General features: G+C 52.8%; 1 protein-coding gene across 3 annotated transcripts in view; it reads right to left on the bottom strand.

Annotated features, from left to right (window-relative positions):
- The window catches only part of LOC146221699 (sodium/calcium exchanger 1-like), a 19,770-nt gene extending 13,645 nt beyond the window's left edge, over window positions 1-6,125 (bottom strand). For all 3 annotated transcript variants that reach the window (XM_084691154.1, XM_084691156.1, XM_084691155.1), the window contains exons 1-7: window positions 6,096-6,125; window positions 4,822-4,974; window positions 3,831-4,058; window positions 3,136-3,507; window positions 2,666-2,776; window positions 2,404-2,556; window positions 791-1,284 (exon numbers count right to left, since the gene is read on the bottom strand). In XM_084691154.1, the coding sequence (XP_084547280.1) occupies window positions 791-1,284; window positions 2,404-2,556; window positions 2,666-2,776; window positions 3,136-3,507; window positions 3,831-4,058; window positions 4,822-4,974; window positions 6,096-6,110 (1,526 nt within the window). In that variant the 5' untranslated portion in view covers window positions 6,111-6,125. The remainder of the gene's footprint in view (window positions 1-790; window positions 1,285-2,403; window positions 2,557-2,665; window positions 2,777-3,135; window positions 3,508-3,830; window positions 4,059-4,821; window positions 4,975-6,095) is intronic.
- Window positions 6,126-12,500: the final 6,375 nt, after the last annotated feature.

Here is a 12,500-nt window from a genome sequence, read left to right as displayed (position 1 = left end):
CTGTTAAATATGGAAAACACTGTTGCACACACACACAAACACACACACACACACACAAACACACACACACACCGCTGCCCTTGTCATGACATCTTTCTGCAGGCTGGCATGCTTCTGGACCACTGTGCTAGAGTGTCCCTAACACACACATACACACACACACATTCATACACACACTCTTATCCACTTGCTTATTACAGCAACAGTTTTGGGACAGCTCTTAGGTAAGAAATGTAAGTGACTTGAGATACATACACACACAAATCCACCCTCCCACACACACACACATCCCCACACACACACACACACACACACCACCTCTGTTCGTGACATAGTGCTGCAGATTCCAGGACTTTATTTATCGGTCAATTTAACAAAGCTAGCCTCAGCACATTAGAAATGCATGCCCTGGCTACACACACACACATACACACACACACACACACACACATACACACACACAAACACACACACACTAAGGGACAAATCCCCATACCTCTGGGGCACTTGATGATGGAAAGAAAGAAACATAGACAGAAAGAACAAACTAGAAAAGTAAGACAAACATAGAGGTGAGAGGAGACACAGGAAGTCTCTGTCTCTGTACATCCCTGCATAAGAGACAGGAAGTGATGTACATCCCTACATAAGAGACAGGAAGTGATGTACATCCCTACATAAGAGACAGGAAGTGATGTACATACCTACATAAGAGACAGGAAGTGATGTACATCCCTACATAAGAGACAGGAAGTGATGTACATCCCTAGTTAAGAGGCGTAACCCTCACATGGTTTCGTCGTTCTGGAACTCCAGTTTTCCCGCCACGTGTTCGTAATCCTCGCCGCCCCTCGCCGTTCCGTCCACCGTCCAGTAGGGGACGGACACCAGCCCGCGGGCGCCCGACGTCCTCTGAACTTTGACCTCCATGACCCCCACGCTCTCGCTGACCTTCTGCCCGTCGGCCTCGAAGGTGAAGATCCCGGCGTGGTCGTCGTCGTAGATGGTCACTGTGGCAGTGTGTCCCTCCCCTAGCTCCGCCTTCAGGGCGGGGCCGGGGTCCAGGGGGGAGGAACCGGAGGGGGCGTGCTCGGGGTGGTAGCCGACCACGCGGGGGTTGCTGAGGTGGACGTAGAAGTACTCGTCTTCCTCGAAAATGTCGTCGTCGATGACGCCCACCGTGATCTCCTTCAGAGCTTCCCCGGGCTTAAAGAGCAGCGAGCCCTCGCAGAACTCGTAGTCTGAGCCTGCGTTGGCCGTGCCATCCTCTGTACGGTAGTCCACCTGGGGGGAGGAGGGGGAGGAGGGAGGAGGGAGGGAGGGAGGGAGGAGTAGGAGGGAGGGAGGGAGGGAGGGAGGGAGGGAGGGAGGGAGGGAGGGAGGGAGGGAGGGAGGGAGGGAGGGAGGGAGGGAGGGAGGGAGGGAGGGAGGGAGGGAGGGGGGAGGGAGGGAGGGAGGGAGGAGGAGGAGGAGGAGGAGGAGGAGGAGGAGGAAGAGGAGGGGGAGGAGGGGGGAGAGACAGTCAGTTTAAAGCAGAGGTCTTCAACTCTTGTCCTCAGGGACCCCCTGGCATGCATGTTTTAGATGTTTGCCTGCGCCCACACACCTGATTCAAATGAATGGGTCTTTATCTAAGCCTAATAATGAGCATTCATTTGAATCAGGTGTGTTGGAGCAGGGAAACATCTAAAACCTGCTTTAAAGAACAGGTTTCTACTCACTTCTCCTCCTCCCCCCCTTTCCTCCCCTCTCCTCCCCTCTCCTCCCCTCTCCTCCCCCCTCCTTGCCTCTCCTCCCCTCACCTCTTCCCCCCTCCTCCCCCCTCCTCCCCTCTCCTCCTTGCCCCTCCTCCCCCCTCCTCCCCCCTCCTCCCCCTCTCCTCCTCCTTCCCTCTCCTCCCCTCTCCTCCTCCCCTCCCCTCTCCTCCCCTCTCCTGCCCTCTCCTCCTCCCCTCTCCTCCTCCCCTCTCCTCCCCTCTCCTCCTCCCCTCTCCTCCCCCTCTCTCCTCCCCTCTCCTCCTCCTCCTCCCCTCTCCTCCCCTCTCCTCCTCCCCTCACCTCCCCTCTCCTGCCCTCTCCCCCTTCCCTCTCCTCCTCCCCTCTCCTCCCCTCTCCTCCTCCCCTCTCCTCCCCCTCTCCTCCCCTCTCCTCCTCCTCCTCCCCTCTCCTCCCCTCTCCTCCTCCCCTCTCTCCTCCCCTCTCCTCCCCTCTCCTCCTCCCCTCTCCTCCTCCCCTCTCCTCCCCCCTCTCTCCTCCCCTCTCCTCCTCCTCCTCCCCTCTCCTCTCCTCCCCTCTCCTCCCCTCTCTTCCTCCCCTCTCCTCCCCTCTCCTCCTCCCCTCTCCTCCTCCCCTCTCCTCCTCCCCCTCTCCTCCCCTCTCCTCCCCCCCTCCTCCTCCCCCCTACCTTCACAGTGCACCCTGGGTCCCCCCCCGTCCGGGCCACAGTCAGCTTGAGGGATCCACAGTTCTCAAAGCACTGGTAGAGGGGGGGGTCAAAGTGGATCAGGGTCGTGTAGGGGTCATCCTCCTGTGCCAGGGGCTCATTGCTGCTCACCACCTGCACACACACACACACAAACCCACGCACACACACACACATATGGGGGCTTGAAGAGAGAGAGAGTGTGTGAGTGTTTATATAAGTGTGTGTGTGTGTGTGCGTGTACCTTACGAGCCTGATCGGCAGCGTGCTTCTTGAGGATGTTTCCAGCTCCAATCATCATCCTGGTTGCCTGGATACGATAGAACGCTCGACTTTTCTGCTGCTGGACCAAAACCTGGAGGAGAGGAGAGAGGAGAGAGGAGAGGGGAAGGGAGGGAGGGGAGGGGAGGAAGAAGAGGAGAGATCAGTCCGTCACATTCAATTGCACAGGTATGTATAAAGGGGTGTGTGCACCTGGTAGTGTGTGTGTGTACCTGGTAGTGTGTGTGTGTACCTGGTAGTGTGTGTGTGTGTGTGTGTGTGTACCTGGTAGTGTGTGTGTGTGTGTGTGTGTGTGTGTGTGTGTACCTGGTAGTGTGTGTGTGTGTGTGTGTACCTGGTAGTGTGTGTACCTGGTAGTGTGTGTGTGTACCTGGTAGTGTGTGTGTGTGTACCTGGTAGTGTGTGTGTGCACCTGGTAGTGTGTGTGTGTACCTGGTAGTTGGCCATCTCTATCAGCTGCTCCGTGTCTTTGTCAGGGTGTCTGTGTTTGAGCTCCTTCAGATTGCGAGCCATGCCCCTCCGGGCCTCGTCCTCCTCGCCCCTCCCCCCGCCCTCCTCCGCCGCCCCCCCCTCCAGGCGGGTCAGCCCCCCGTCCAGCTCCAGCATGTCCATCTTGGAGAACCCCCCTGGGCCCAGCGCCCCGCCCCCGTCCGCCCCCCCCTCCGTCTCGATGATGATGCCCCGGGCCTTGTCGGCGCGGTAACGCTTGCGGGCGTACTTGTAGAAGAGGAGGCGGCGGTCGGCTACCCAGGCCTGGACCACGCACAGCGGGAAGAACATGAAGGTGAGGACCGCCTCCCACACCTGCACACACACACGCACACAGGGTTAAGTTAGCCAAGAATACACACACACCTCCACCTCCCCCCTCCCACACCTCCACCTCCCCCACACCTCCCCCCTCCCATATCTCCACCTTCCCCCTTCCCAAACCTCCCCCCTCCCACACCTCCACCTCCCCCCTCCCACACCTCCCCCTTCCCATATCTCCACCTTCCCCCCTCCCACACCTCCCCCCTCCCATATCTCCACCTTCCCCCTTCCCAAACCTACCCCCTCCCACACCTCCCCCCTCCCACACACACACCTCCCCCACACGCCTCCCCCCTCCTCCCCCCCTCACACACCTCCACCTCCCCTGGCGAGGACACGCTGAGGATGATGTAGAGCCAGATGTAGGCGAAGATGCTCCAGGCAGCCGTGACGAAGAACACCCTGAGGTGTTTGATCCTGCGGGTCTCTCCGTCAGGTACCACCCACACACACAGAGCGATGATGACAAACATGTTGAAGGCAGCGCTGCCCACGATGGTGCTGGGGCCCAAGGAGCCAGCCTCAAACTCATGACCACACACCTAGGGAGAGGGGAGGGGAGGGGAGGGGAGGAGAGGAGAGGAGAGGGGAGGGGAGGGGAGGGGAGGGGAGGGGAGGAGAGGGGAGGAGAGGGGAGGAGAGGGGAGGGGAGGGGAGGGGAGGGGAGGAGGGAGGGGAGGGGAGGGGAGGAGAGGGGAGGGGAGGAGAGGAGAGGGGAGGGGAGGGGAGGGGAAGAGAGGAGAGGGGAGGGGAGGGGAGGGGAGGGGAGGGGAGGGGAGGGGAGGGGAGGGGAGGGGAGGGGAGGGGAGGGCAGGGGAGGGGAGGGGAGGGGAGGGGAGGGGAGGGGAGGGGAGGGGAGGGGAGGAGAGAGAGAGGAGAGGAGAGGGGAGGGGAGGGGAGGGGAGGGGAGGGGAGGGGAGGGGAGGGGAGGGGAGGGGAGGGGAGGGGAGGGGAGGGGAGGGGAGGGGAGGGGAGGGGAGGAGAGGGGAGGAGGGATCTGTTTACTAAGGATGTCACCTGTGTAGTAGTGTGTGTGTGTGTGTGTATCAGTGTGTGTGTGTATCAGTGTGTGTGTGTGTCAGTGTGTGTGTGTCAGTGTGTGTGTGTGTGTGCATCAGTGTGTGTGTGTGTGTGTGTGTGTGTGTATCAGTGTGTGTGTGTGTGTGTCAGTGTGTGTGTGTCAGTGTGTGTGTGTGTGTGTGTATCAGTGTGTGTGTGTGTGTCAGTGTGTGTGTGTGTGTGTGTATCAGTGTGTGTGTGTGTGTCAGTGTGTGTGTGTCAGTGTGTGTGTGTGTGTGTGCACACCTCGATGACGGACAGCAGGATCTCGGGGGCGGAGGAGCCCAGGGCCATCAGGGTGAGGTTGGACACTGTCTCGTTCCAGATCCTCACCGTGGCTGTGGTGGTCTCCCCATTAGAACGCTTGATGGTGATCTCCTTCTCCTGGGACGTGATCACCTGGGGGGGGGGGCAGAGGGTTAGAAGAAGAAGAAGAAGAAGACTTTACTTATGTAGCACATTTCATACAAGAATTCCAGCTGACTGTCTCTCCACCTTCAAGAAAAGGCTCAATACACACTTGTTCCGGGAGTACAACGGTACTTAGGAATGGTTTGCTTGACCCGATGTTAGTTTCCTCCAGGATCACAATGACTCTTGCTTAGAGACTCCTTGCTCTTGTGGTCAGTGGTAACTGAGTTAAATGTTTGTACTCGCTGTGATATATTGTTTTTATTGTTGCTTGTTTTTCCACAGGTACACTTGCACTTATAGTGGTTCATGTTGTTTAATTGTAACTTGTTTAACTATGTGCTCTTATGCTTCTTTCCTTTGGCACTTATTTTGGTTGTTCACAATGTGTGCTTCATGTTTTGGCTACTCGCAATGTGTTGTTATGATCAGTGATGCACTTTGTAAAGCTCTCTCTTGGAAGTCGCTTTGTAAAGCTCTCTCTTGGAAGTTGCTTTGGATAAAAGCATCTGCTAAGTGAAAAAATGTTAATGTAAATGTAGGTGATACAAGTAATACAAATTAACAAATAAAAAATTAAAATGTAGACAGACAGACAGAGAGACAGAGAGACAGAGAGACAGAGAGACAGAGAGACAGACAGAGACCGAGAGACAGACAGAGACAGAGACAGAGACAGAGACAGAAACAGAAACAGAGACAGAGACAGAGACAGAGACAGAGACAGACAGAGACAGAGACAGAGACAGAGACAGAGACAGAGACAGAGACAGAGACAGAGACAGAGACAGACAGAGACAGAGACAGAGACAGAGACAGAGACAGAGACAGAGACAGAGACAGAGACAGAGACAGAGACAGAGACAGAGACAGACAGAGACAGAGACAGAGACAGAGACAGAGACAGAGACAGAGACAGAGACAGAGACAGACAGAGACAGAGACAGAGACAGAGACAGAGACAGAGACAGAGACAGACAGAGACAGAGACAGAGACAGAGACAGAGACAGAGACAGACAGACAGACAGACAGACAGACAGACAGACAGGCAGGCAGGCAGGCAGACAGGCAGGCAGACAGAGAGACGTAAACAGAGCGACAGCCCCACCTCTATGGAGGACATGAAGCGGTCTGCGATGATGGACATCCCCAGGAACATGTAGAGGAGCGCCACAAAGTACACGATGGCCCGGGCCACCTTGTCCCCCACCGCCGGGTTCTGGGGGTTCCACACCGGCAGGACCACCCCCTCCTTGCAGGCGTCCCCCTGGCTGCAGTTCTCCAGGGCCCCCCCAGGGCCCCCCGCGGAGCCCCCCGCTCCCACCGGCCCGGCCCGGGACAGCAGGAGCAGGCAGGGCAGGAGGAGGAGGAGGAGAAGGGAGGAGGAGGAGGGGAGGAGGGGGAGGAGACGCATAGTTGTGGGTTTCAGGGGGTTTGTAGTGAGGTTCAGGGTGGGATGTTCTCCAAACTTTCTGAGAGAGATAAGAAAAGAGAAAAGAGGAGAGGAGAAGAGAGGAGAAGAGAGGAGAAGGGAGGAGAAGAGAGGAGAGGAAAGAAGAGATGGGGAAAGTATAAGGGAGAAAGAGAGAGATTGTTCTTAGCAGGGTTACTCAAAACGAGCAGTGACAACTAGCAGACATTGTTAGGAAACAAACACACACACACACACACACACACAAACACACACACACACACACCACACACACACACACACACACACACACACACACACACACACTGTGGGCCCTTTCGGTGCAGGAGTGACCGACTGTCTTAAACCATCCTTCAGTGTCTGTCAGCCCTGTCAAACTCCCCTCTCTCTCTCTCTCTCTCTCTCTCTCTCTCTCTCTCTCTCTCTCTCTCTCTCTCTCACACACACACACACTCCCCTCTCATCCCTCTCTCTCTCACACACTCCCTTTCTCTCTCTCTCCACCCCTCTCTACAGTTTAAAAACAGAAAGTAGCTAAAAGACAGATTCCAGAGGTTTTCTGTTACCTCACCTAGTGTGTGTGTGTGTGTGTGTGTGTGCTTTCTGAAATGTCATGAATGGCCATGCAGTGTGTGTGTGGTCTGTCAACATGATTCATGTCAAACAAGATCGTCCCCCGGCTGGTGGAACACAAACACACACACTCACTTACACAAACACACACACACACTTACACAAACACACACACTCACTCACACAAACACACACACTCACTCACACAAACACACACACTAACTTACACAAACACACACACTCACTTACACAAACACACACACTCACACAAAAACACACGCTCACTTACACAAACACACACACACACTTACACAAACACACACACTCACTCACACAAACACACACACACACTCACTCACACAAACACACACACTAACTTACACAAAAACACACGCTCACTTACACAAACACACACACACTCTCTCACACACAGGCTTGCCCTCACACCAGTGTGGTATTCTATTTTCTCCACATAACTTCTAATTTCAACCTGTCAACCCGCTAAATTGGATTCAGTTTATCTAGGCTAGCTCTCTCACACACACACACACACTCACTCTCACACACACACAAACACATTTCAGCAATCCCTGGCTCAAAATATCAGATCTCTACAATTTATTTCCCTCTCTCTCCCTCCTCTCTCTCTCTACCTTCCCTTCTCACCCTCTGTCTCTATCCCTCTCCCCCCTCCTCTCTCTAACACACACCAATCTCAGTGACTTCCAGGGCATGTGTGTGTCTGTGTTTCCAGGCCTCTGATTGGTGCACGGTTTCTTCCCAGACTGGAGATAAGGGTGTTCTGTGAGTCTGGCAGGTGAAGCGTTAAATACATTGATCCTTGTGTGGTTCTAATTAACACTACACAATGAGATAGCCATACACACACACACACGCAGAGACTTACACTTGTGAGTTTATTAGGTCGCTGAACTTGTGTTTTAATTAACATGGAGATAATTAAATAGAGAGAGAGAGAGAGAGAGAGAGAGAGAGAGAGAGAGAGACACACACACTTGCACACAGGCACACACTCAATCTCTCCCTCTCCATCCCTTCCTCTCCATCTCTCCCTCTCCATCTCTCCCTCTCCAATCTCTCTATCCTATCTCCCCATCCATCACAGAGAAAGAAAAACAGGGATTGATGAAGAGAGAGATGAACAGTTAGAGGAAGGGGGAGAGATAGAGAGAGGGATAAAGAGAGGGAGGGAGAGAGATAGATAGAAGGAGGGATGGAGAGAGGGAGGGGAGAGAGATAGAAGGAGGGATGGAGAGAGGGAGGGGAGAGAGATAGAAGGAGGGATGGAGAGAGGGAGGGGAGAGAGATAGAAGGAGGGATGGAGAGACAGCAGGGAGATGGATAAAGAAAGATAGAGAGAAGAAAAGAAGGAGGCTCAGCTCCAGAACGTCCAGGGGGGAGGGGGGCAGAGCAGCCTGGCTAGCCCAGTAGGAGGTTCCTATTCTGGGTTAGAGAGACGAGAGAGGAGGACTGAGAGAGAGAAAGGAGAGAGGAGGACTGAGAGAGAGACAGGAGAGAGGAGGACTGAGAGAGAGACAGGAGAGAGGAAGACTGAGAGAGAGACAGGAGAGAGGAGGACTGAGAGAGAGACAGGAGAGAGGAAGACTGAGAGAGAGACAGGAGAGCGGAGCACTGAGAGAGAGACAGGAGAGAGGACTGAGAGAGAGACAGGAGAGAGGAGGACTGGGAGAGAGGACTGAGAGAGAGACAGGAGAGAGGAGGACTGAGAGAGAGACAGGAGAGAGGAAGACTGAGAGAGAGACAGGAGAGAAGAGAAGTGGAAGCAGGGGGACTGCCTCTGATTGCCGTTGTGTTTGAGAGAGTGTGTGGGGTGTGTGTGTGTGTATGTGTGTGTGTGTGAGTAAGTGTGTGTGTGTCTGGCAAGGAGCATAATTCCCAGAGTTAGTGAGCTGATGACCCCTGCTGAGGCACAGCTGAGCCAGCTCACAACGCTTCCCAATGTTACCCAACGCTGCTGAACACAGAGACAGAGAACGCACCCCTCTGGACCAGAGGATACTGGGCATGTCACTGTGTGTGTGAGTGTGTGAGAGTGAGTGTGTTTTTATGTGCGTGTGTGTGCGTGTGTGTGTGCGTGTGTGTGTGTGTGCGTGTGTGTGAGTGTGTGGTCAGCACTCTAGTTCCTAAGTCTTTCCAACGGACTACTCATCATCGATCTGCATCCAGTTCCATCCATCACACACACACACACACACACACTCTCTCACACACAAACACACACAGATCATGTGATGTGCATGTTCCCTTTGCCCAAGGACAGATAGGTCGCTACGGAAACTGACAGACACGCTCACTCTACATCTCTCTTTCCCTCTTCCTCCTGTCGTCCCTCCTCCCTCTCTGCCTTTCTCGAATTCAACATCCCATAATACTCATGATAGAAACCATGCTTTAATACCATATAAATCACGGTGATGACGGGAGCTGGAGACCAGAGTTCCAAACCACTCTTCTAATCTCAGAATCTTTAATTACATTTAAGAATTAATATGATATCAGAGGAGAGGAGAGGAATGTTGAGTATGAACTGTGTTTAGGGGATTACATGACACGCAAACACACACACACACACACACTCACACACACACACACACACACACTCACACACACACACACACTCCAGGCCTCTGGTACAAGTCTTCCTCCATGCCCCATCGCTATGGTGACCAGAGGTTGCTCTTGTCCCAGTGGACTCGAGATCACTAATTAATTTCATCACAATGTCCCCCTCAGACAATGTGTGTGTGTGTGTGTGTTTGTGAGTGTGTGTGTGTGTGTGTGTGTGAGTGTGTGTGAGTGTGTGTGTGTTTGTGAGTGTGAGTGGGATTGACCTTCCACCTTTTCAAAATGCAACACAGATCCCCTCTCTCATCACTTGCTCTCCCTTCCTCCCTCCCTCTCTCTCACCTCCCTCTCTCCGTTCATACCTCGCTCCCCCTCTCTCTTCACACACACACCTACACACACCCACTCACACTCACACCCACTCACACTCACACACGCTCACACACCCCCACACACATACACACACTCACTTCTAGCTCTGCTGTAGGGTCACCAATTCAATTACAAGAAAAGACTAGATGGACTTTCAGTTCCTCTCCACCTTCTCTCCTCCTCTCCACCTCCTCTCCTCCTCTGCGAAGCAGCTTTTGTTACACGTCTGCGTTCACCTGAGACTGTGTGTGTGTGATTAGTATGCTGAGCTCAAGAGTATGTTGAGTCATGGATGAAAACTGCTGTAGAGAGAGAGAGAGAGAGAGAGAGAGAGAGAGAGAGAGAGAGAGAGACAGAGAGAGACAGAGAGAGACAGAGAGAGACAGAGAGAGACAGAGAGAGAGAGATGTGGAGTCACCGTGACCTTCTGATTGGCTGACCTGCTGTGATGTTGTGATGTCACCACCAGAGGTCTGACACCTCCATCTGGTCACTCTGCAGGGAGCTGCTGACCACACACACACCTACACACACAAACACACACCTACACACACACACACACACACACACCTACACACACAGATACATACAATCAGGACCAGTTACCTGCAGCATCGATCCTCAGTTCAGTAAACTCTCTTCTCTCCCTCCATCTCTCTCTTCTCTCCATCATCTGTCTAACTCCCTCTCTTCTCATCTCCCCATTTAAGGTTGTGATCCTTGCTATACCCGTGTATAGAGAACCAAAGCACAGTCTGATGGTCATTACATGGTTGATTATAGCTGACACGCACACACACGTAAACACACAAGCACACACACTTGAGTGATTTATCTGGAACATTGTGAAATATAAAGGTGCAATACACTCTCCAATCTCCAAAGGTCATTTTAACACATTGTGTGTGTGTGTGTGTGTGTGTGTAAAGATGCACACACACAGGCACACGCACACACACACACACACATGGAAGCAGTCTTGTTCCAGGAAAGAACACACAGAGTTTGTCTCTTTGAAGCTTGTAATTGGTCATGCTCATAGTGAGGCTGCAGAGATGTGTGTGTGTATGTGTGTGTCTATGTGTGTGTGTGGAGGGGGTTGTCAAAACTAAACACTGTCTTTGATCGAAGAAAATACCATGTTTGAAGCTACAAATCAGATTCTGTACAGAGGAGAGGAACACACACACACTCACACACCCACACACCTACACACGCCCATAGGCCTACTGTAGCTCTCCAATCTGTGCATGTTTTTGTGTGTGTGTGTGTGTGTTGGGGAGAACAGGATGTTGAAAGGTACTGGCAGGAAGGTACTTAGCCGCCAGTCGCTGCTGATGTCTGAGAAACACACACACACACACACTGAGAAACACACACACACACTGAGAAACACACACACACACACACACTGAGAAACACACACACACACACACTGAGAAACACACACACACACTGAGAAACACACACACACACTGAGAAACACACACACACACACACTGAGAAACACACACACACACTGAGAAACACACACACACACTGAGAAACACACACACACACATCCTTGCAGGGAGAGGGAGAAGGAGAAAGGGAGAGAGGGAGGGATGGAGGGGGGAAAGGGAGGTAAAGGGAGATAAATAAAGAGTAAGAGAGAGAGAGACAGAGAGGGGAAGATAGAGTGAGATAGAGGAGAGAGAAAGTGCTGTAGAGAGGGGGGAAGGGTGATGGAGAGAGAGAGGAGATGAAACGACAACACAATGAATTATGGGTATTTCTGGGGTACAGTGTCTTCCATCCCTCTCTCTCTCTTTCTCTCCCTTCACCTCTCTCCCCCATTCTGGTCCTTCCTCCCTCTCTCACTCTCTCTCTCGCTAATCCAATCACTGGCAAGCCTGCATAACATCCAAAACCCGGCAGACTGAATAAGAACACACACACACATAGATACACACACACATAGATACACACACACATAGATACACACACACAGAGATACATACACACACGCATGCACACACACAAAAACACATGTACACAGTCATATACGTGATGGCATATTCACAGACACACATGTTGACATGCGTAAACACACATACACACACTAATTCACTTTCACATGCATGAACACACACACACACACACACACACACGCTCATGCGGATCCCAGGCAGCACTTTGGGCCTGATGTTGATTACACACACACACACTCCTAAAAACACACACATATACACACAGAAACGGACACATAACATCATGTTCAGGATTTAGATGCAGATGTGGATTACGCACCACACGACGATGAAAACCAAAAACAGAAAGAGAGAGATGGGTGGGGGGGGGGGGTGAGAGATGGTTAGCGAGCAAAAGACTGAGAATGCATAAGAGAGAGAGAGAGAGAAAGAGAGAGAGACAGAGAGAGACAGAGACAGACAGAGACAGAGACAGAGACAGAGACAGAGACAGAGACAGAGAGAGAGAGAGAGAGAGAGAGAGAGAGAGAGAGAGAGAGAGAGAGAGAGAGAGAGAGAG

The sequence above is a fragment of the Hypomesus nipponensis genome, chromosome 25, assembly GCF_054491055.1.
Source record: "Hypomesus nipponensis isolate SF chromosome 25, ASM5449105v1, whole genome shotgun sequence".
Taxonomy (NCBI): Eukaryota; Metazoa; Chordata; class Actinopteri; order Osmeriformes; family Osmeridae; genus Hypomesus; species Hypomesus nipponensis.
The sequence above is the reverse complement of the archived record's forward strand: the minus strand, read 5'-3'. Positions and strand labels throughout refer to the sequence as shown.